The sequence below is a fragment of the Centruroides sculpturatus genome, unplaced genomic scaffold (genome assembly GCF_000671375.1).
Source record: "Centruroides sculpturatus isolate CEXI.00-Female unplaced genomic scaffold, Cexi_2.0 scaffold337, whole genome shotgun sequence".
In the NCBI taxonomy this organism is placed as follows: Eukaryota; Metazoa; Arthropoda; class Arachnida; order Scorpiones; family Buthidae; genus Centruroides; species Centruroides sculpturatus.
In genome coordinates, this window is record NW_019384508.1 from 462984 (window position 1) to 488601 (window position 25618).

At 27.6% G+C, this 25618-nt stretch overlaps 3 protein-coding genes across 3 annotated transcripts in view; 2 read left to right on the forward strand and 1 right to left on the reverse strand.

Annotated features, from left to right (window-relative positions):
- LOC111622305 (uncharacterized protein MAL13P1.304-like) overlaps positions 1–10526 on the forward strand; it is a 38556-nt gene extending 28030 nt beyond the window's left edge. Inside the window, exons 3-8 of the mRNA XM_023364664.1 lie at positions 588–736; positions 3589–3757; positions 7964–8048; positions 9133–10142; positions 10370–10460; positions 10510–10526. Of these exons, the coding sequence (XP_023220432.1) occupies positions 588–736; positions 3589–3757; positions 7964–8048; positions 9133–10142; positions 10370–10460; positions 10510–10526 (1521 nt within the window). The remainder of the gene's footprint in view (positions 1–587; positions 737–3588; positions 3758–7963; positions 8049–9132; positions 10143–10369; positions 10461–10509) is intronic.
- Positions 10527–12787: 2261 nt separating this feature from the next.
- Positions 12788–18508, forward strand: LOC111622273 (selenocysteine insertion sequence-binding protein 2-like). Its single transcript, XM_023364626.1, has 8 exons — positions 12788–12875; positions 12976–13077; positions 13524–13626; positions 16488–16617; positions 16696–16801; positions 16884–16998; positions 17082–17236; positions 17304–18508. The coding sequence occupies exons 1-8, from the start codon at positions 12867–12869 to the stop codon at positions 17541–17543; spliced, it is 960 nt and encodes a 319-aa protein (XP_023220394.1). The 5' UTR covers positions 12788–12866; the 3' UTR covers positions 17544–18508.
- On the reverse strand, positions 18506–19144 carry LOC111622306 (glycine-rich cell wall structural protein 1.0-like). Its single transcript, XM_023364666.1, has 2 exons — positions 19078–19144; positions 18506–18994 (listed from the first exon to the last, which is right to left on the reverse strand). Exons 1-2 carry the CDS (start codon positions 19142–19144, stop codon positions 18546–18548), a joined length of 516 nt encoding a protein of 171 aa, XP_023220434.1. The 3' UTR covers positions 18506–18545.
- Between the last annotated feature and the right edge of the window lie 6474 nt (positions 19145–25618).

Genomic DNA, 25618 nt, shown 5'->3' on the forward strand with positions numbered 1-25618 from the left:
AGATAGTTACGGCTAATAGATATATTTTAATTAGTAGATGTTATCGAAGCGAGAATTGGCATTTAGAGGGCGTATAGAATCTATTAAATCTAATATAAGAGAGTTAATTATATTGAACTTGCTTATTTATTAAGTGCGTTAGATAATCTATTAATTAAAAATACATTTAGAGAAGTCTACGGTTTTTACTGGCTTATTGAACAAACGAATACGAATGGACCCTAGACCATTGCTGACTGATTGCCCCTGGAAGTCGGCTTCTTATAGAAACACAGCTTCCCTATCATCAAATGTCACGGCACGCCACTGAAAACTATGTATAATTTCATATGATTTGAAAAGTTTAAGTACAATAAAAATTCTATTAATATTTCTAAAATTTCAATAGCAACATTATTGATAAAAAAAAAAAACTAAATATTTTTGAAAAGTTACATCATTTCCTATGTTAAGAAAATTACTTTTGTTAATTACAATACCATTGCAACGATTTAATATGAATATTATGAAATATACATTTTTAAAATACATTAAATAAATATTTTAATCTGTTTATAAATATCTTATATTTATAAAATAAATTTCAGATTAAGAAAAGTATGCTATCTCCTGATGTAGCGCCGTTTGTGCCAAGAAATTTTAATGTAAATTATTACGGCTTATCCAATTATCATTCGGAAATCAATGATACAGGTTTTATAACTAACTTATCAGGAATTGAAATTCCTCAGCCCAGGTAAGTTTATTCAAGAAATTTGTTTTCAAATAAGAAGTTAATTTAATAAATATACTTTGAATCTCACTTGTCTACTCATCAAAATATTCTCAGTTTATATAAAAAAATAACATTAGTTTTTAGTATATTTGCAAATATTATTCAAATTACAAAAATTTATATTAGCTACACACATTTTTTTATTTTATTAGAATAGAAAAACTCTTGTAACAATAGTCAAAAATTTAAAATATGCTTTTCTGAAACATATACACCAACCCAATTCAATTACTAATGCCAAATGGACTGATAGATTATTCATTGCTAGTGTGGTTATATCTAGATTAGTTAAATAGTTAATCGCTCTGGAAGTGAAGATCAGACAGGAGGTCCAGTAATGTAACCGGCAATGCATCTGCACAGCAAACAGAAAAATTGCAGGTTTAAGTCCTGCTTTTGGCTGATCTTTTCTTCCAGAATATTTAAAATTTAAATTAAATATTTATTAATTATTAAATTTATTATTAGTTGGTAGTCTAATTGCATACCTATAGCCAAATTGCTTTATATGTAAGCATTAAATTAACTTTGTTACAGTTCAGTGAATAATCTAGCCATTTGTTTGGCATTAGTTTTTTAAAAATTTTTAGCAATAAGAAATAAGATACATAACCAAACTTATCATCTGAATTATATCTAAAATTTTAATGGTAAGAATATATTATTTTAAAAAATGCTGTTTGCAAAGGGAATAATCATTTAATGGTAGCTGCTTAATTAGATGAACTTTGTTAGCTCATAGATGTACAAATCAGAATAATTATAAAATAAATAAATAAAAATAGGATAGTAAATTTTCAAAAATTTATGTTTTTAATCTTTTTTTTCGACTTGAAGTAGCTTTTGTATTTATTTTAATACTTTACTACTACTGTTAAACACTGAACTATTTCTAATAATTTAAAACAGTGAAGAATAACTCCAGGTCTAAAAGCAGATTAAGGTATTTTTGCCAAGCTTATCTTCTCTGTAAACCAGACTTGTGCATATGGGCTCTCGTTTTTTGAGCCCAGTGACATCATTTAGCTTTTCTTTAGAAAACTGTTTTCTCTCCTAAAACATTTATACTCCTCAAGTAATTTTTTAAGAGATCACAATGGATTGATTGATAGGTGATTGACAAAATTTGCTGTTTTATATTTTTTTATTTTGCACCACACCTGGAATGGCTTTGTGGCACATCATTTAGTTGCAGCAGTGTAGCAGTTGAGAATAATACAATAAAAATGATGGAACTTTATAATATGCATTTGGGAGCAATGTGTCATGATATGTTAGCAATGCCTGTGCTTGCAATAGAATATAAAAGTAGATAATTTTTAACATTTTTAGTTTTTGTAAATATGAAATGAATGTTTTTATATATAATTTGTCTCAATCTACAGTTTTAAAATTTGAAATTATTTTTCTCTAATCATTTCATCAAAAATCTCAATGTCCTTAAGGGGTTAACCCTTAAGGACATTGAGATTTTTGATATTTTATAATCATTAATTTAATTAAACGTAAAAAATACTTAAAACTGAAAAAAAAACGAAAGAAATGCGTTTATTTTGAAGAAAAAGCTTCAAATTTTATTTTCCTTTGTCTTGTCTTTCTGTGAAATATAACACCGATGAGTCATTGTTTACACAGCATTTCACACACAGATTATTATGACACTATTAGGAAAGAAAATGTGTGAGAGGAAATCTAAGAAACTATAAATGGAAATCATAAGTAAACAATACTTCCAACCCCAATGTGTAGGAAAAATTCATTTTCATTCATACATAAAGAGTTCCAATTTTGATCAATCTGATCTAGTGTGTGGCAAGCTTGACAGTTAAAAGAATGGTGATTATTGGATCTTTAAAGTTAGATTATGTAGATTTAATTATGTATTAGAATGTTTAGAACTATCAATTAAAAGTAGTAGTAAATAAAAATGTGAAATTCAAGGTTTATATAATGTAATAAAAGCATTTAATCCTTTAAATTTTTAATAAATTCCATTAACTAGAAGTTGCACCTGCAGAAACGAAATTTGAGGTGCATGAGAAAATTATAACTCTTTCTATTTAACTGTAAACATTCTCACGATCAATCCGTGAATAGTTTACAAGTATCGACAAAATTCGTCATATTGTTGTCATTCTAACACCAACTTTAACCCCACACCTGCGAAAACAATTCATCACCTGACTAATTTTCCCACCGAAAAAGGTATAAAAACCCGACACCTTCCCCTCATCAGGGGAATCGCCGAATGTCGAAGTCAGACATCGCCTTCTCCATCGCCGCCCTACACTCCCATCACAGCCCTACACTTTCCTCGCCGACCTATACTTGTGTCACCACTCAGAATCCATAAAGGACGACATTACGGGAAAATATCCCACTAGTATATGCAAAGAGGTATGATCGCTTGTTATTGTAAACTCTCTCTCTCTCCGCGAAGTATATGAGGTTTTGTAAAATTTTTATTTAGTTAGCTAGTAAAATAAATCATTGTTTTGTTTTTAAATGGTGTCATTACTCGACTTTGCCAACATCTTATCGTCGACCCCTCCGACTCTCCTCCACTCGCGTAACGCGTAACCGAACGTTACTACCATCCCTGACAAGAAAGTAGGTCACCGACCTGTGGCCGGAAGGAAAGGACTTCCTCTTACCTCCCGGTGGCTCACATATTGGTGTAGCAGGAGTGGGTTTTGAACTAAAAATCCCTAGAAACCTCACAAAAACATTTGGATGTATTTTATATCTTATATATATTAGAATTATTTTATATAAAAATTAAATTAATTTTTGATATTTTATTTTTATTTTAGTAAATGGGAATCTCCAATTATCTATCCTGCATCTTTTCTGCATAATCCAATTTATCCATTTACCCATGTGATAGCTCCTGAATGTTCATTTCAGACTGCACCAATCATTGATTCTAAATGTTTTGTTTCAACAATAGAGTCTGAAATGACTAATAAATCAAGTTTTCAGGTAATAAACATTATTATTAACTGTTATTTTACTGATGATTTAATTATAAAATGTTTATTAAGTGTTTGTAAACTAAAAATTCAGAATATCAGAATGAATTTATTCCAGTTATGGAGTTGCAAAATGAATGATGCACATAAAATAATTAAAGAAAACATATTTAACCAGTATGTCAGTTTAACAAAATTAAATCTACGCTATCATTTTGAATATTTGTATTCACACATTTCAAAATATTTTGGAAGTCTTCAATCATAAACTGATGGAGTTTGTTCCAAATTCTGTTGTGAAGTTTTACAGTGGAATTGGCCACACATTCTCCATCATATACTTTCTGCTTTAACTGATACCAAAATTTAATTGGTCTCAGTTGGGGTACATTAAGCATAGTGTTTCCGGGAGAAATGTACTGGTATCATATTTTACATTGATCAAAGGCAGCAGTTGTGTCTTGATTGTAGACATTTGCCATATCTGGCCAAAACACATAATACCCATTCAGATAGTGCTGCTTCAGAATAGAGCTAGTCTCTTCTTGATGTAATCTGTTCTGTATACTTCCATGTTAAAACAATGTTTAGACAGGCCAGAGACCATTCACAACATCTTATGGCTACCCATTCCAAAACTTTAATTGGGAATTTTGTGAAATGTTTGATCATCATATTTTATTTCACTTACAATATTATTTATTTTCTACACATTCAGGATTATCCAATCTAACTAATACTCATTATCCTTAATAACAACCCCAGGTTGTTTTTGGGCCAGAAAACTCCATTGTTCATTTGTTGGAGTAATATGGTTTTCTGACTGCTTCACAGTAGACTTGGATGCAGAAATTCTTTTCCTAATAACAATAATTCTTTCCTTTAATATCCCATTACATGTGTGTGGTCCCAGCTTTCAGAGAGACTGGACCATCTTACCAACAGCATAATTAGTTGGTCGTTTATGCTTTGCTTTAATCATTTTAGCCCTTTTTCTTTCCACTCCTTTCATATCTAGATAGCATTTTCTTCTCTTTCACTCTCTTCATTATATTTATATTATGCTATTTGAAATGCCCATATACAGTCAAACTTCTATATAATGAAGTTGCTAAATCCTGAAAAAAATTCACTATAGAGAAATTTTGTTATACAGAAATTACACATTTTGGTAAATAAAGTATAATTTTAATGTAATTTGTTCATTATTTCATGTAATTTAAATTAATATAAATGTAATATACAGTAATAACCCCAATAGTAACATAATATAAACATATACAACTTAGTTTAACTACATTTTTGTAAAAAATATTATAATTTTTTGTTGCACAGAACAATTGAAAAAATGTTTTCTCTTCATAATATTCTTCACACTTATTAAGAACATTAAAACTGCTTCATTACTACGTTAATGTAAATGCAAATTCTAGCATGGTTTCCTGTAGGTCTTGCATTATTGGTTAATTTCAAAATTGATTCACAAATTGTTATTATGGTTGATAAACTACTCATAGTAATTCCAAACTCTGCTACAATGTCTTTCTTTTTTAAGCTTTTATCAATTTTTCACAACACGTGAAGTATTTTTAGTAATGCTTAAACACTATATTAACACTATATCCTGAGCTCATCATGAAATTGTAACTATATTAACAATTTTTCAAGTTTCAACTGGACAACTTATTAAATAAAATAAAATCCCACCAACCTCAAAAATTAGTTCAGCAATTGTCAGTAATTATTACCTTTCTAATGTTTTCAACATTCACTAATTGTAAATCATTTATCTGTTAATGATGGCATTTGGACCTAATCACACTCCCTCTTCTTTACAACTGGTAGCCATGTGGGGTAGTATGATGGTTTTGAAAGCTAATGACCGGTGTTTCTCACACCTGGGGGATAGTTTTACAAAGGGTTTACAGATTGATACTTTGAAATGGAACCTAAATTCTAACTCGGCCCACATGGAGTAATCGACTTTAAATGATCGATTGTCCTTACAAATTAAAAAAATTTCATTATATGAAAATTTAACTTCGTTACTTAGAAGCGACTTTACATATATTTTTGGTTGAAAGAAGAATGTACAATGTAAAAATTCACTATGTAGAAGTTCATAATATGGAAGTTTGACTGTATTTAAAAGTTCCACAATGAAAAGTTTACCTTTCATCATTTTTAGTTTAAAAATTTCCAATAATTTTTCTATATTTATCTTCTTTTAGGCCTTCCATTTCTAAACATCAAATGATTTTCAGAAAAATAACATTCAGAATTGTCAGCAACTCATGTTCAACAGAAAATAAGTATGTCCAATTTCTTTTGCATATGAGTATGCAGAAAAAAAAATGGAAGTTATTCTGGAGGTTTGGTTTAGTTGTAGTTTAGGAAAAGTTTGCTTAATGAAAATACTTCATACATTTTCAGCCACCTGTATTTTTATTGTTATTGCAATTTGTTACAATTATTATAAAGCTAATTTTATATTTACATTACCATTAAAATAAACAAAAAAATTGAGACACAACATCAATTTATGTTAAAAGAAAAATTAAAACATTTGGAAAGAAACAATTATTCAGAAAATGAATAATATATTTTCCTTTGACATTATTTACAATTTGAATTGAGCCAAGTGATAGAGAAAATTTTATTTTCAGAAACTTTGAACAGCCTGAGAAAAGTTTGTGCATATTTGTCCTTTGCTATTGATGACCTAAAAACACTTTCTAGTGGTTAGTGTTGAAAGCTTCATTTTTAATGGTTCTACTAAAACCATATAATCAAAAATACTAGTACCTGGATGGCTGAGGTGGTTAAGGCATCAACCTACTATTGTGGGTAACCCAAAATCAAATGGGTGGTTGAAAAAACTCTAGTAATTTTTTGAGGACAGCCTATCCTGAATATGTCAAGCTTCATTCTTCATCACCAGCTCTATTGTGGGTTTGGTCAAACCTATGGTGGTTACGGAAAAAGGCCTTAGTGCTCACAGTGTAGAATGTATTAAAAATAATACTATATTTAATCAAAAAATAAAATTTTATAATGATTAGTAGCATAAGTATGATTATTTTCAAATAAAAGTTGCTTTATAATTTGTTTCCTTTATCTGTTATAATGAAATTTTGTTATAACAAAATAAGTTGTATAGTACCAAAGATTTGTTATAACACAATTTACCTAAGCAACACGAATATAACAATTGTAATTATTGTAAAGCAAACACAATTGTCTTGTTGACTGATGAGATTTTATACCAAAATGTATCTAAATTCAATATCAAATTGAGGTTAATTAAACAAATGAATTTAAAAATGAACTGTTAGTTTTGAAGATAATTTATGGAAAATACATTGTGATTCAACATTGGATTTAATTTATCTTTGATATTTTGTTTTTCACAAAATTTCTGTTGAACTACAATGACCACTTCTAATATTTTACACTTCCAGTCTTAAATCATATATACCAAATTATATATATCAAGTAATTAAAGCATTTTCCCTTATAAATGTAACATCGTAAGTGCACTACAGTAGAGCGTCGTTTATCCGAAGGTATTCCAGTTGACAAGTTTAAATTTTCGCCATTGCTGTGGCGCTGTAATCTTTGGCTATGTCTTCGGCTACTTAAATATTTTACGTTTTTGATACTAAATTAACTTCTGAAGTATAATTTTTTATTGTTTTTATATTTTTCAATATATTTATTTTGTTTGTACAAAATAAACAAATAATTTCTAACAATACAATAGTCTTCGTTAGGCTTAACATCGATCAAAATTCAACGCGAATTGACATGCAACGGAGAGAAATTTTAACATGGGGTAAATTAATATATTTTTCCGTACATGATTCGTTAACTGAAAAATAAGTTATCCGAACAATCCCAGTCCCCAATTGATTCGGATAAACGACGCTCTACTGTATTTATCAATTTTTAAAAAATAATTCAAATTTTTAAGTAATTTATTCAATAAATAATTATATAATGTGGCCAAAATAGTAATTTAGTAACTTTTGCCATATATAATTTATTGATATAAGGGAAAATGCTTTAATTACTTGATACAAATGATGATTAAAAAATAATTTTAAAAAATTATAAGTTTTTAATGAAATCCATATAATAACATATAATTTATAATTAATTTTAAAAATTAATAATATATAAGGATAAAAATTTAAATTTAAATTTATTAATTTAGCCTAAAAAACATCATGCATCAAGAAAATCAAAAAAATATGTGGAGATTTCTGAAGGAAATGTACAAAGTAATCCTAATGTACAAAGTAAGTGAATATTTTTTAGCTAGCTAAATTAAAACAAAAAAGAAGTTTTGATTTACTGAGAGAAACAAATAAAATGAACTATAATCTATAATTTTGTCTTATTATTTAAAATATATACCTTGTAAATAATTATTGTTGTTATTAATAAAAAATAATATATTGTTTGCTAAATTTTTAAATATAATAAAATAATAAGTATTGACTCAAAATGTTTAGTGTTTGAAAATATTATTTTTTGGCATTCAGATATTTAGATTTTATCATTTTAATCTTTCAAATAAATACTGATAATTCATGATTACTGAATTTTTTAACATTAGGCGTGCATTTTTCCATTTGATATAATTAAAACTTTTATAAAATTATTTTAAAATAAATTAAATGAATAAATAGTTATTTATGCTTTATTTGTATTTAAACAATTTTAAAATGACAAAATATTAATTATAAAGAGATGATTTTTTTCAATTTTATTGAATTTTTCAGTAAATTTTTTTCCTGTGAAGACTCAATAATAATTTTTAATAAAATTTGATAAATTATATGTATATTCTTTTAACATAATTTTATTATAAACAAATTTTCAAATCAAAGAAATGAAATGATTCAATGAATTAGAAATTTTGCATATACAATTACAATTTTTATTTTTAACATTAAAAAATTAGAAATATTTAGTTATATGCACAACCACAACATTGAAGCTGACTTTTAATCTATCAAAGAATTTAATTTGCTATGTTTAAATAAAATTGAAGACTGTAGCATTGGCATATTTAAATAAATTTATATTTGCAACACTTTTAATCATATCTTAAACAGTATGAATATTCAATTTTATAATAAATAATTGTAATTCTAGTTATAATTATATAACAATATTTCTTTAATTTTTAAAAACTCTTTATCAAATAATTTAAAATTTAATTTAAATGTTTGATTATAGTATATTATTAAAATGACAATAGTAACTCTGAAATGATACAAACAAAATAATTTATTATATTATATGAATTAAATTTTTTATATTGTTATATTTATAAAATTTAAGTAGAAATTATATTAAATTTTTTAATTTTAATAGAGAAAGAAAAGAAGAAGAAAGGAAATAGCAGCAGTAAAACAAATCAAATTTCTTCAGATCTTTCAAACTTTAAAATTAAAAGTAATTGTTCTGAACATAAACAGATCAAATCTAGAACAGATACTAATGAAACACCAGTAAAATTTGATAGTAATATTGAATTTCCAACTCTGCCTTCCATTTCCAATAAAACTGATTCTGTAGATGAAAATAAACCTTTGTCATACAATTCGTCTTATTCTTCGGTCTTAAAATTTGAATCTAAGACAGTATTAAAATTAGATAAAACTAGTAATAATAAATTTCCTAATAAAAGTATTCATGTATCAGACAATTGTAAAAATATTGAAAAATCTGATGAAATTTTGCATAATGCAGATAAAAAACATGAAAAAATGAAAAATAGGAATTTTTCAAGAACTAAAAATGTATCAAAAAATAAGGAACATTTTCAACAGGGTAAAAATCAAATTGATTTCCATCAGAGAGACAACATTCAGATATCAGAACCTAATAAAGTTTTACAAAAGAATAGTCCATCCAAAGATCTGTCAAAAAAATCTAATACACCCAAAGAAGAAAAAGAAGTATTACAAGTGAATGCTCAGTCTGTAGAAAATAAAGGAAAAGAAACATTAGAAAAACCTGAGAAAACTAAGAAGAAAAGAAGAAATAAGAAAAAGAAGAAAACTGATGGTGGAAAAGTTTCACTTTTAAGTCCAGAAATGTTTGCTGCTATCACAAAGCAGTTTGTTAAATCATCCGAGTACAAATACAACAATTTTAATTTATCCGACGCAGAAGAGTTTCCAGATCTTGGTTCAACTTCTTCAAAAAATAATGAATTATCAAATACGCACAATGATACAAAAGATAAAAGTTTGTCATCTAAATCAGTAATTAAAAATCAGGCTATTACTCCTGAAATTGTTCCCGATTCTACTCATATCAGTTCAGTAGATTCTTGGAAATATTCAACATTCAGCAGTATTTTAAAGATGAATAATCCGGTAAATATTATTCAAAACTTTAGATAAGTAACTATTATGATTTATATAATTAGAATTTTGAATTTGTAAAGCAACTAAACATTTATGTTTGATATAAAATTGAAAAATTTATGAATAAAATTTAAATTTTCATATAACTTTTTTACATTTAAAAAAGTGATCTATTACTGATTATTTGCTTAATTTTTATAAGTATAATTACATTTACAATACTCATTGGTACATAGCCAGCTAACAGTGTGAATAAGGAAGAAATCCACAAAGAAAAATTAGAAGATAATTCAATTATACAAAAGGAAGAGCCATCATCAAGTAAAAGTAAATTGGTTAAAATTTATCATTAACAGAAAAATCATATAATTTTTAGTATTTGATGTTTTGTAATCTATCAAATCTTCTCTTTATGATAACTGTGTTAAAATACCATATGCCAGCATGTACTGTACATACAGTACCTCTCAATAGCAGACAAACTTCTCAGTCCCGTTTGTGTTCACTATTTGGAGGTTATACTGTATTTGAATTTTCACATTATATGAATTACTTAGATAAGTTTAATAAATATATTAACTGCTTGATGATTTTAAAATGAACTAAAGTTAATTCAAACTTATTAAATGTAGAAATTATGTTGTAGTTTTGAGATTATTTGATAAAATAATATTTTGTATCTGTAAAGTACTGTACATCACCAGCTTTATATAAATCCCTTTTGTTTTTGGAATGTGCATTTCTATGGTAACTATATTGAAATTCAAACTTATAAAAATCCTTAAAAATTAATTATTCTTTTTAATTTTCATCATTGTTGCTTAGTGAAATTGGTATTTATTTTTTTACAAAAATTTTAATGGTAAGCAAAAAATGGTTATTTTTTTCTCATCTGGTAAATTTTAATATGACAGAGACAGTTAAGATGTGATCCTATGATGTAATTAACTATTACTCTGGGAATCCAGGATCAAATCTAGGTGAGCAATCTCAGGAATTTTTCATGGGTGATCTGACCTAAATATGTGGATCCCATCCCTCAGCATCCAGTCACTCCTGGTGTAGATCCAAACTCATGATGGAAGTGGAAAAAGGCTCCCTTAATATTCACAGGATGGAGAGTCAAAAATGGAAAAAGAAACTTTAATACAATAATTTTTAGTTAATTTTAACTGAGTCATAGCATTGGAAGTAATTGTTTTTCTCAAATGTGACTTGAGACTCAAAAATTATATCTTGAATACAGCATTGAAAAAATTAATTGATAATATTATCTGTGGTGAAAATATTTTTCACAAGTTAATTATCTGCCAAAATAGTATATTTGATGCACAAATCAAAGATGAACAAAATTGGGTATAGTTAAGATTATATTACTGCAAGGTTGACAATTTTTATTTCAGATTTGGATCAATAAGGAAAATTATTAGATGATTATCTTTTAAAATTTCTTTTATAACATTGTGTAATTTTAAGTAAAAATCATTTTTTTAAAAATTTCTTTTGATCATTTTTGATGGAGTTTTGCTCACTGTTAACCCTTTAAAAAAAAACCGATGGGTTTCATTTATTCTGCCATTTTTGACAAGTAACAGATTGTTCTAAAATATTGAATTCTATAAGTTAACAATAATAAGAAAAATAATTAAAATCATAAGACTTCATTATTGATTAATTGGACTTTTAAAATNTTTTAAAATTAAAATTATATCTTATTGAATATGTCTGAAAGAAACATTTGAAATTTTTTTTGTTCATCATCCATTAACATTACTCTGATCATATCATTTTCTGTTTTGGCTGATTTCAATTTGATTATTAAATATTTAATGTTAATTCGTCAATTTCTTTTTATTAGATAAATTTTTCTAATCAATGTTATTTTTAAAAACAATATCAAAAATTGTTATGAAGGAAATAAAGAATTACATTACTATTATGAAATTGAGCATTATTTTATTGATATCATTTTGACTGTACATTAAATCAATGCTATATTCTGTCTGAAAAGGTACAAATTTTTATTTTTGTTTAATACAGAAGTAAACATCAAAAGTTACTTGACCATTAATGAATACTGACCTAATATTCTTACTTTTGATAATGGGTGCAAAGTTATAATCTTTTTTTATATTAGTGTGTTGTTGCCAATTCATTATATCTACAAAGAAGATCTAGGATTTTTTAGTACCTAAAATAATACATTGTTAAGCCATTTCCATGGACAGTTTGAACAAAGTTCTCAACAATAGCAGCTTATACAGAGCTAATGATCTTTTGAATACATCATATCAAACATGTTATCATGTAAAATATTGCTAAAGTGTGTTGCTTATTGAATATGGTTTCATTTGGTTATCTTTAATAGTAAAGATTACATAATCTTTCAAATTTATTGATATAAAAACATTTATATATTTCATATTTTAACTATCAAAAATACATGATTATGAATATTGACAATTGATAAATAATTTTTACAGAACTCAAATGCTTAACAATTCAAACATGTGCTATTTAAAAATTTAGAATAGTTATTTTATAAATAAACTGTCTAAAATACTTTATAATTTAATTGAAAATTTCAATAATGTAAACATGATTCTAATAAGTTAAATAATTAAATATAATTAATACATATTAATGCATTTATTATTATTATAGCTTTCAAAATCAAGTCATAAAAAAAAGAAAGATGTCAAACCAAGAGTTATATCAACTAAAAGAGGAATAATGGACAAAGTAAGTATTATATCTTTTAAATATAAAAACGCATTTTATTATTTTATAATATGATTTATTTATTAATCAGTTATTGTGTTCTAATTTTTTTTATATTAAGATGTTGAATCCACATAACATATTGGATTCATCAGCACCAATGAAAAAACGAGGAAAAGAAAGGGAACAACCTAACAAAAAACGGATCTCAGCTATGAGAAAAGTTAGCGAATGACAATTTAAAACATATTTTGTTAATTTTAATAATTTGATGAATATTTAATTTTATAAAATCAGAATATGGGATTTTATCATCTAATAAAGCCAATTTTTGTATGATTAAAATAATATTTATTCACAATGTTGAAGACTAAATACAAAACACATTTTGAAATCTGGTGCATCCATTCACAATTGTTGGAACATAATTAATAGTAGTGGAGTCAACTTTTCTGTAGGGACTCATCTTTGCATATATGCAAATTGTCTAAAAATTTCTTTGGTATTGGACAGATATTTTTTAAATATCTTTATATATAAAAGTATATTAAAACAAAAAAGTTTTTTGTATTTAGTCTTCAACACTGTGAATACATTTTACATTATGTTTTAATATTTTTATTTTTACAAAAATACATATGTAATTTGTAATTTCTTGTAAATATATAGGTAATATTGAAAGAAAGAGAAAAAAGAAAACAAAGATTAGATGAAGTAAAATTTAAAAATGCAGAAGAAACAAAAAGCATGGATGAAAATTCTAGTATGATAAGTAAGTGAATTATAATTTATAATAAGTTAAATTTCCAGTGGAATATAACAAATTATAATAGAATATTAGCATATTAGTTATATTTTATAATTGCACTCTGAAAATTTTGATTTTAAATTATTATTAAATAATTTATAATCAAAATTATTTAATAATTAAAATTACAGCATTAATATAATTTCATTTATTCAGAGACTTAAATTTGCATAGCTCTTATGACTAATGAGTTTGATAATTTTATTTCATAACTCAAATAAAACTAAAGATTTATTTGATATACTGAATCTTTAATTTTTCAAATGTAATGTGAATATTTTACACTAGAAAAAGAAATTAATATTTTATACTTGAAAATACACATTTAATTATAAAACAGTATGTGAAGATATAAAAAGCAAATAAATGTAATCTTAATATGTTACTAGTGTCTGTATCTTAGATGGTAGCTCATTAGTTAGCAACATAATATTGAAATACATGGATTTGAATTTCATTTAAAGCAAATAATATATTTGTATCTGGATTTTTATGTTCTTGTTTTAGTTTTGATATATCATTTATACATTTAGATTTAAATTTTTTAACATTTTTGCTTTATTAATAAAATCAGGTGTTCAATTGTAACATATTACATTAGTACATTATAAACGTATTAATAAATATTCATTTTTCTGTCACTTTTATTTTTATTTTATTATAATTAAATTGCATACATTTGGTGTTTCAAACAGATTTTAAATTTTATCAAGTTTTATAAAATTAGAAACATGGCAAGGATTGATTAAATAGGAGATTAAGATTTTCATTGAATATTAATTATTTTTTTTTATAATAATTTTCTGTATAATAGTTATGAGGATTAAAATATCATAGAGCAATTCATTTTATGTGACAATTAATCAGTTAAAGATCATTTAACTATACTATTCATATATAATCATATTTTATATATATCATTTGTTTTCTTTACCAAACAATAATTTGATACATTTAGTTTTTTAGACAGTAAACTAAGTGAACTGTTATATATCATTTTGATATTGATTAATTTATCAACTTATTTTATGTAACGCTTCTTACATTAATTTATCTCTGATTTAAATAAAGGTATTCATTGTTCGTTAACTAACTTTTTAAATATATAACAGTATAAATAGAATGTTATAATGTATTTAGAATTGTAAAAAGACATGCGTCTTTAAGAACACAGTTTATGTTTAAAATCTTTTAGTTAAATGCATATTGAATTTTCATAAAGATAGAAATTCATAAAATTAAAAGAAATATATGTAAATAATGTATTTTGAATAATAATTATTGTAAGATATTTTTATAACAATGAAATAATTTTATCAAGAAAAATATGAAGTTATAAATGGTTTATATATACCAGGTGTGGCCAAACTTTTATCCCTTAGGGGCTACTTTTTTGGTAAAATATAGTCTGCGGGCGACTATGAATATGGGCAATTTTAGGATTTTTATATGCGCATGCGTTAACATTCATTTGCATTGTTCATAGGGATAAATACAAACAGTATGGGTATGTTGCACAGACAGTCTATTATTGTAAGAATAAATTATCAAATTAAGATTTTTAAACATTAAATTAATTTAAGTGAAAGCAAATTGTTAAACTTTAGCTTTGCGGGCTACTTTCAAAACCTTTGCGGTCGACTGCGGTCTACGTGTTGACCATCCCTGATATATACAGTAACAGACCAACTATTCACAAGCTTGAGACTGAAAGTGGTCTGGATTCCTGGACACAGGGTAAATGTATATTTAAAATATAAAATAATCAATGGAAAGTAAAGAAAGAAATTGTAATTAACAGATACAAATTAATACTCTTCTATTTGATCATTATTAATTCTCTTAAAATATAGAATACCATATATAGAGCAATATTTAGGATGAAAATTAAATGAAGATAACTAAAGAACATAATGGAACTGGTGTCATGCAATGTATATGTCACAGAAACCAAAACAAAGCAGCCATGTAAAGAAGTATAGACATTCTACAGCCTGCCAAATTCCAAAATAGCTAGTTTTTTTGTTAGTTCTAGATTTCTAGAAGCTGGATAATTGGTCTATTCCTGTATATAGTTTTAAACATATATAGCAATTGACAACAATTAATAAATGAACAAAGACACTACATTTAAAATATGTGGTTACAATTTAGAGAGCCAAAGTTTTATTTCTGGATTAAATGATTTTTGGAGTTGTTCTATTTCAACTTCAGATATGAATAGGTATTTGGATCTGAAAAAAAGAGTAGAACAACAATGAAAAATTAATCCATTATGCTTTGACATCTAAAATAGAAGTGAAGTTCTTTAATATAATCTTGTTGATGGTAGAACGGCAAAACAGTTAAGGCCTACTGTTTTGGGGATCATATAATTCTTGGATTGGAGACCTGAGAAGAATACGATCAGGATAAAAAATTCCAGGAATTTTTAGGGGATAGTCCTCCCAGATATATCAGGTCCCATCCCTCATCACCTAACCATTCCATTGTGGGCTTAAAATAATATGATATATACTTTCAAATATCAAAAATTGATCGTAATGAGAAACAAAATTTGAAAAAAAATATATATATATTCTATGGATATTAGAGTTTAAAAGTTAAATTAGAGTAAAACAAATTAATTGAAACATATTCAAATTTAACAAGTAATATCATGTATTTTATTTAATACTGTAGAATTGATTGTAAATTATTTCAAGAAACAATTTGTTTAAAATTTTCCTCATCTGTTATTTAAAAATATGAGTATTTGTTTTCAAGTTTATTAGAAAAAGTATCTTAATACCATATTTTTGAGAATTAAATTCTGTTTTTATTAGATGATGAATCAAAAAGCTGTGAAGAAACTGTTGATAATTATTTAGTTTCTAAAGTCAGTTTGAGCACTTTTGTGGAAGATAAAACATTACAAGCAGCAAAATTAATTCTACATACAAGAAAATTTCGGGAGTATGTTAATATATTAAAGTTTTAAATCTTTTGATATATATAACTTTTACAAGTAAATTTTAAAATATGTATTTTTAGTTATTGCAATCATATGTTAAGTGAAGAAATAGATTGTGCCGTAAAATCGTTATTGAAAGATTTGATAAGATTTCAAGACAGGTTACACCAGAAAGATCCAGTCAAGGTTAGATGTTTGTTGTTTAAAACTATATAAAGTTATTTAAAGAAATTATAGACAATATAACTATATAATGATCTTCCTGAAGGCCCGAATGAAAAGGAGACTTGTTCAAGGCTTACGAGAGGTAACAAAGCATTTAAGATTATCCAAATTGAAATGCATTATTATCGCTCCTGATATAGAAAAAATTTCTGCAGAAGGTAATTTTCAATTATTGACTTTTTGTTTTAAAAGATCCTTGTAGAGAAACTTATATATCATTTAATAAAAATTTTATTTATAGGAGGATTAAATGATGCCCTTCAAATAATAATAAATTTAACTAAAGAACAAAAAATACCATGCGTGTTCGCATTACAGAGACGAACCTTGGGCAAACTATGCATGAAATCGGTTCCAGTCAGTTGCGTTGGAATTTTCAATTATGAAGGATCAGAGGTACAGTTTGGTATCAATTTATATTCCTTATTATTGTTCAGATCATAATAATTATCTGCTTTGATAGGAAAATTTTCGTCTTTTGAGTAATCTGGTGGAAGAAAGTAAAAATCAGTATGAAGAATTATTGAAAAATATACAAGGACGCATCACCAAAGAGATTGAAGATAAAGTGTTGCAATCATCCATAACAGACTGTGTAATTCAAAGTGTTCGCTCAAGCATTTTAAGACAGTTGTCTGAACAAAGCAGTTTCAGTCAAGAAAATACAATAGAACAACCAAAAACTATGGAAGACAGCACCTGACGTTTTATTTGGCATTAACAGTTTGACAAATATGTAATCAAATAACTGGCTGTTCAGATGGTTATTTTTAACACATTATTTGTTTGAAATTCTTTCAAATCTTACAGATGTGGTCTGCAAACTGTTTTGATAGATTTACCAAGAAGAAATTAGTTGTAGTAACCCTTTATATTTATTTCTGTTATATTAATGGATTGGCTAGATTATATGTTATCATTTAGAAATATATGGATCAGTTTGCAAACCACAATTTACAGAAATTTTTAATATATTAATCATTTATTAATATATAAAATTTAGGTTTGAAGTGATATTTTGACAATCATATTATAGTTATTGTAAATAATTAAAAGGTTTATGTTTGATTAATGAATATTCTTATAAGAAATTTTTTCATAAAGTTAATTTTTACTAAGATATAAAATGAGTTGTTATACTAAATATTAGAAAATTAATTTTATCTTGCTTAATGTTGTTTACAGAATTTGAATGTCTTTAATCCCTTTAATGAAGTTTTAACCTATAAAAGATTTTATATTGTTTTTCTTTTCATATCTTTATAAAATGTAGCAGTTATTCATAAGAAATTTGATATCAGAGTTCTTATTTTTATTTTTTGAATACACATTAACATATATAATGATTTTTTAATTGTATATTTTGTACAGAGAATCAAATAAGTATTATTTGATAATCAAAATATCCAATTTTCAAACATTGAAAGTAGTATTTACTTAGTTTATAAATCAAAAATGAATTTTTTAACAATTTGAATTCAGAATAAAAATAAGTCATTAGGTATTGGAACTGTGTATGTATGTATGCAAATGTTATTTTTTATGATACCGAACAATAGCAATGTTTAATAAATTTTTCAGGAATTTTATTGTTTGCTCATGAATCTTATACATTGAATGGATGTAATTGTAAGACAAGAAATATAAAATCTTTATACATTTGTAAAATGACAGTTTGGTTTTAGTTAAAGTTTTTCCAACATTATTACCCTTTTTTCCTTCCTCCCATCCTCATCCCTCCTTTTCCTCCACCACCATGACCCATCCTCATCCCTCCTTTTCCACCACCACCATAACCCATCTTCATTCCTCCACCTCCATGACTCATCATCCCTCCTTTTCCACCACCGCCATAGCCCATTTTCATTCCTCCGCCTCCATGACCCATCCTCATTCCTCCTCCATGACCCATCATTCCTCCTTTCATTCCTCCGCCTCCATGACCCATCCTCATTCCTCCTCCATGACCCATCATTCCTCCGCCTCCATGACCCATCCTCATTCCTCCTCCATGACCCATCATTCCTCCACCTCCATGGCCCATCCTCATTCCTCCACTCCTTCCAACACGTCGAGCTCTTGAGAGAAATTTGGGAGCATAAGATTTCCGTACAAAATTGTCTGCTCTGGAGTCTTCTGCATTGATGTTAGAAGCTGAAAAGGAATTTGTAAAATGTTTTTTAAACATATTATTTCCATATAACATAAATTTCCTATAATATATTCATTGAACTTACCACAATTTGACACATCCCAAAATATGAAGAGGAATATAACAACTGTAAACAATAGTCTTGTCTGCATTTTCAGTTCTGCATTACACTTATAGCTTACTCTAATATATACTCACTACAGATCATCAAAAAAAATCATCAAGGTTACTTAATGCACATGAATTTCTAGCAATTTGAAGTATTTTACTGTGAAATTATGGTTAAGATGTATTGAGGTAATCAAATTATCTATAATTATGTGAATGAAATAGAAGGTTATGATCATTATCTGTGTTTATGCATCCAATGCTATTGTTTCTTTTTATCTGGAGCATAGAAGCAACACCAAGGACCGATGTGCTAGCCTTTTGTTATTTAAAAATTACTTTCACTATTTCGTAATACTCCAAATTACGTTTAAAAATACATAAACAACAATTTGTTGTTTTTTTAAAGTTCTATAAAATTCTAACAGATGGCGCTATTACGTTCAAAAATATTTTAAAGTTCTACTGGTGGCGCCATCTCGTGAAAGGGAAGTGAAACTTTTTAATATAAAAATAATTTATATAATAGTCCTCCTTTAAAAAGAAAAAAAAAAAGGAAAACATCGAGAGAGTAGTTTATGAATGATGACCGAACTGGTTTGATCCTTTTCATAGTCTCTCAGTCCAGTGCTCTGTTCCACGACAGAATGATGGAAGAGATAATAGGAAAATTACTGTTACCGTGACTACAGCGTGACGTGACGTGACGATAGTATACGTGACACACCAGGAGGTGTTCCCCGGCTAGGCCACGACGCATTCAAAGTGTTAAAGCGTCTGACAGATGATTAGAGACCGTGTTAAGTCTATGGATTCGTGTTTAGGGGGCGTAGACTCCCGCTCCTAATGTCGGGCATCATTCCTTTATATAAAATATATTGTTGGATGATACGTTAATTAATCGAACTTTTTATCCTCTTTTTCTTTTTGAAAAATTGCTAAGTGAGGAGTCTTTTTATGAGGACAATTAAGCACGGTAGAGGTTCAATAGACGTTTCCTTCAGGATGAAGAATCGTAATTGCAGACTTACTGTGCTTCATATTACAAGAGTTCACTGGAAATTATTTTTTAAGTTAACTTTTTTGGTGATATTTTAAAGATTTTTAATTACGTTAATGTAATTAAAAACTGCGATAGAAGCTTTTGTATGTAATTGTATTAAATTCCCGAGATGATAGATCTTTATCTGTGCAGCGAAATTTTTATAAATTTCATAAATTATAAGTTAATTTCGTCTTCGCTACTTTAAATATTTACAAAGATTATTCTTCTAGCTTTATATAATCGGAAACATTCTCAAATTTAGCATTTATTCAAACTTCCAAAATGATGACAACGATGATGATTGTCAGAGTTTTTATGAATTTGCAAAAATTTTAATGAATTATCATCGTTGTTCTTCAGCATTCCGACAAATATTTTAAATAATTAAAAATTTCTTTGCGAATTTATCATCCAAGATTTCCTAAAATGAAGATAGAGACGACGATTTGAAAATTTTCAACAGTGAAATTATGGAAATTTTGATGATTATCATCGTCGTTTTAGGAATCTCGAACGAAGCGGCTGCAAAAATTTTAATAATCTCGTCGTCGTCCATCTTTATTTTGACAAATATCACGATTGAAAGTGGCCGAAATGACATCCCTTCGGGATAAATTAAGCAAATGATCGAAAATTAAGTCACGACAAACTTAAATCCTTTGGTACATGGAAAAAGGTGTGAAAGATCAAATGTTGCAGCTAGTAGATTTTCATTAATTTTGTATCTTCAATCTTTAGATCAGATAAACAAGAATTGCGATAATGATAAGTTAGAGAGTCTGGTATCTGTCCTTAATAGCAGCCAAGAAGTGTTAACGCAGACGGCAGACCTTATTCAGTCTACTTGGCTTTCCCTGTACTAAGGATTAGTGACACCGTCCACAGACGCTATAATACCATTTATCGACAATCTATATAATTATCCATCTCGGTAGACGATTACTCCAGGGCTCTCCGAAGCTTCTCTGACTGTTGTGTTTTGTTTTTGGAGGGTTCGAAGCCGCGGGGAACGAGCTAAACTTGAATCATTAGTTCAACTGTTAGTTATACTTCACGGGACTAAATTCCTGTTGACAGTCAAAAAACAAACACGTTTTCGTTATTACACATTAATACATTTTACGGCTTTGCAATTATAATCGTAGTGACACCTGTTTTTTCGGCCATTTAAGATCGCCAAACTGTGTAAATCGTTACTTTCCTAACCATTTTCGGTGCGCCGTATCGAGCCAACACGCCGCTTCCGAAATTTATGCCAATTAAAAAAATTAATACATTCGATTACAATATTTAATTGCAATTAACTATTGTGATAATGTAATTATTTTGTAGTTAATTATAATAAACATCGTCATTAAGTGGAAAACTTATCATTAAGTCTATCAACTATATTATTGAAAGTGATGAAATGCAAAACTATGCTGATGATTTTCGCTGCGAATATCGTTTAGATATGGAATTATTCATTCGGTACGATCGTATTTTTGAATGATTAAATGCAAAAATATATCCCATGAGTTTTTTTTTCTGTTATTAATTTATTGATTATAATTTATTATTAATGTCGATTATCTTTTTTTTCTTCTTATTTCGATGACAGATCTGTTTAAGATAAAAGTTCGAGCCGCCCAATGTCGATGACAACGTTAATTATCTCTTATTTATTTAGATCCTGCAAGAGAATAAAATTCGGAACTTGATCTAATTATAGCTTTATATATATATATTAATAACGATGGAGAAAATTTTCACTTCACACTTTTATCAGAAGAAATGTTTTAAATGAAAGGTTTAGTCTTTATCTTACCGAGAGGGTCCATTAAGACATTTTGGGGAATCGATCAAAAGTGTGTAGATCCTCCTTTTTTGAAGATATCATCGTGTTATTTCGCTCCAATGTGACGAAAAATGGTAGGTTATTGTTATAGTCGCTGTTTGAACAATGTAGAAGTTTCGGTAGGCGGGAGCCATTTTGAAAGGTACTTATGACTGTCAGAGAAATTACGAACAAAGTAGCCACTTTATTGTTGGACTGTAAATAATATGACGCAAAAGAAGCCAGAAAGAACCGATTCTTGGTTTTATATAAACTTTCCACTTTCTAACATCTGGTTTAGTGACCGAGTAGTCTAAATAATAACAGGGATCTACACTAAAGTTCTCGGTCTCTTTCCGTTTAGAATATTCAAAATTTAAAGAACTGTATAAATAATATAAAATGTTTAACTCATTAACACAGCATTATTGATGATTATTTTCTGTGGTGGATTAAGACCTTCCGGGACCCTTGGGCACAGAAGATTAGGTGGCCCTCTATATAATTTTACTACACCATAAACTAATAATGTCTAACTGTAGCTATAGAATTATTTATAAATTATGATATACAATTGCAATGGTAAAACTGCTTTATTTTTTCCCAATTTCACCCCGGAGCCCTCGGGGCCCTGGGCATGTGCCTATGTGCCAAGGGACAATCCGGCACTGATTATTTTTTAATTTAAGAGATTCTTTTAGGTTCTTATCACTCAGTTTTATATAGTATATTATACAGTATATTCTTATAATGTTCTACATAAAATGCTATACTATACGGTAATCTTTCCTTGTGGTTATGTATTCTTTTAAAATAACACAAATCTATGTTTAAAATGTTAAAATCAATTAAAATTCGAGTTTTGTTGATTAATATTAGCATTAGTAAATCTCTAGTATGTATGGATTATACTAATGTGGATTGTATCCATAAACAGTAGGATAAATGTAAATGTATATCTATTTAACGTTTAAAACAAAATTGTCAGACTTTATTTATATAAGATTATTTGATTTGTATGTAATTTGAGAAAATTTTCTTAATCAAATATGTTTAAAAACCTCGGTTGAAATTATTGTATGCATAGAGTTTACATTAGATCCATACTCTTCGCTATTAAAAAGTCGCAACTGTTCTAACTATGCCTTTCGGTTTGGCTTGTAAATTTTGGATTCAAGTCTGAAATTAAAGACCCACCTATGGACTCCAATATAATTAGCTTTTTCCTCGTATGCCCTAACTTTTTTTTTTATCATCCTAATACGGAGCCCTGGAGGGCCGGTCCAACCTCTTTACGAATGAAAAAGCGTTCGCGTAGCAGGGTTAGGTTAAGGAGAAAAAACCTCAAAAGATAATAACTCATTTTAATCAATTTTGTCCCAAAATAAAAGACCATTTTTTATCTTTAAGTATCTGAAAAATCCGCGGGCCACATTAACGTTTTACACCTGGAGACCCCTAATGCGACAATTTTGAAAAAGCTGGCGGATCAAGAGATGGCGTCGAGATAATAATAAAACCTGTCGGAGACAATTACAGGTTAAAGAAACTTCACTCGCTGTTGACATTTCCCGCTCTTCCAATTAAGAGCGATAAGTATCTGTAGATAACTCGTATGTCCGGTTGACATCCTCCACCAATGAAAAAGCCCACAACTATGAGGCCCTTGTATATCTTCTCTACTCTCTCGCTATCTTCATTCGCTTTGCGCCCTACTAAAAGTTTAGAGAAAAATATTTGAAGCGGAAGAAAGTCGTATTTGGTTAAGGTGTTAGACTTTCTACTAGTGCCTATTCTATATACATTTTTTTTCTACCGCGTGAACCCCTTAATTTGCACGACTCTAATCGCGTCATTAGAAAGTGTGTGCCGTGAGGTAGTCGCTTGCACGCACTTCCCCACTTATATACCAATAGGGCTGACTGTAACAACGATCGTTTGTTCCTGTAGTATTTTATCACACGAAACAATCTAGGGTGTAATTGTAGAATAAGCAAAGCATCGGATTTTCTAAGGTGCCGCGGGGACACAGAAAAAGAGAGGGGAGAATGTGGAGCAAAACCTCGCAATTGGTGTTCCCTCCGTGTGTAAACAAGAATAAATTTTGATAAGTTTTGACATCCCACATTCCGTAAATGGTTAAGCGCAGAGTGTTTTTATGAATAAGAATTGATAATATTCAGCGGGAAAGTAATTTATCATCTTTTAATTTTAGTGACGTGTTTATCTAAATATCTGTTCGAAACTATAACAAAATCATTATAGCAAATTTACTAGCGATCATTTCTTATCGTTTACATATTGCGAAAATGACGGGGCATAATAGTACTCCATCAATGTTGACAATATGTATTTTCTACAACGTCGTACGATTACTCAAGCGAGAATTTCATTGTTTTATTTGAAATTTTTGAAAATTATCCATGAAATACTATCGAGCGAAAGTTTCTTTAGACTAGAAGAGACACATTCGTTTCTATAATGTAAATATCACTTTAAAAGGTGAAGTTGAGAAAGAAGTACTCCAATACTTGGGTGAAGAAAAAGTCCAGTTTGTGGGTGTTGAAATAACAGGCGATGTAATAATAGACTTGGAGGAAGTAAGGTACAGTAACAGTAATTTATTGATGTTACGACTTACACCGACCCGAGAAGATAACTCACACCAGTTAACGAGGGACAGGAACAATTCATCAAGGGGACCAACACCAACCGTCACCCTCTCTCTCCTCCCCTTCTTTGTCCCTCCCAGAGAAACTGCACCCTGATGCTGTGCTGATGGCTAATTGCTTGACCTAAAACATCCAAACCTGGTATAGACTGTTCGCAATTACTTCTAATTGAATCTACTACACATTGTTTCATTTTAAAACGTTTTCATTAAGAATTAAGGAAGTCTAATGCATTGAATTTGTTACAAAGAAAAAATGTTTCATTTTGTCATTTATTATTACATTTCATTTATATTTTATTATTAAAACACCTTTAAATTTGTTTATTTATTAATCTTTTTTTTTTTAATTTTCATTTACGATTTTTAAAATCAATTTTATAAAAGCTGGCAACGTTATTTTAAACTTTATAAATGAATTTAAATTATTTTATTATATAATTTGACAATATAATACTTTAAATTTAATGAATTATATTAATACTTACATTAAAATCTATAAAACAGTATTTTAATATTTATTTATCATTAAATAAACATTTTCGTTTTTATTCTTTGCCAATAATTAAATTATTTATAATGTATTTATATTTCTTCTTTCAAAATTCAAATTAATATAACACTTTAAAGACTTTTTAAAGATTTTGAATTCATTAAAATTAACTCAGCCAAAAGACATTCGACAAAATGGCGGCCGTTACAAGTATTTTAAAACATTTTTTAATCTAAATGGATCCTTATTATATCTACATAATTTTTAAACTTTATTAGTTAAAAATTAAGCAACGTTATGTAGTTTAATGATAGTTAATATTAGTTTTTAATAATAAATCTATATTTCAAAGCTTAAGTCCTTAAGCTTTGAAATATCGATTAAGCTAATTAAAACGTCAGAATTAGTTTAAAAAGTAGAAAAAAATTTTTTTTTTAGGAACTGTTTAGAAAATATTATAAATTATATAACATATATATATATATATATATAA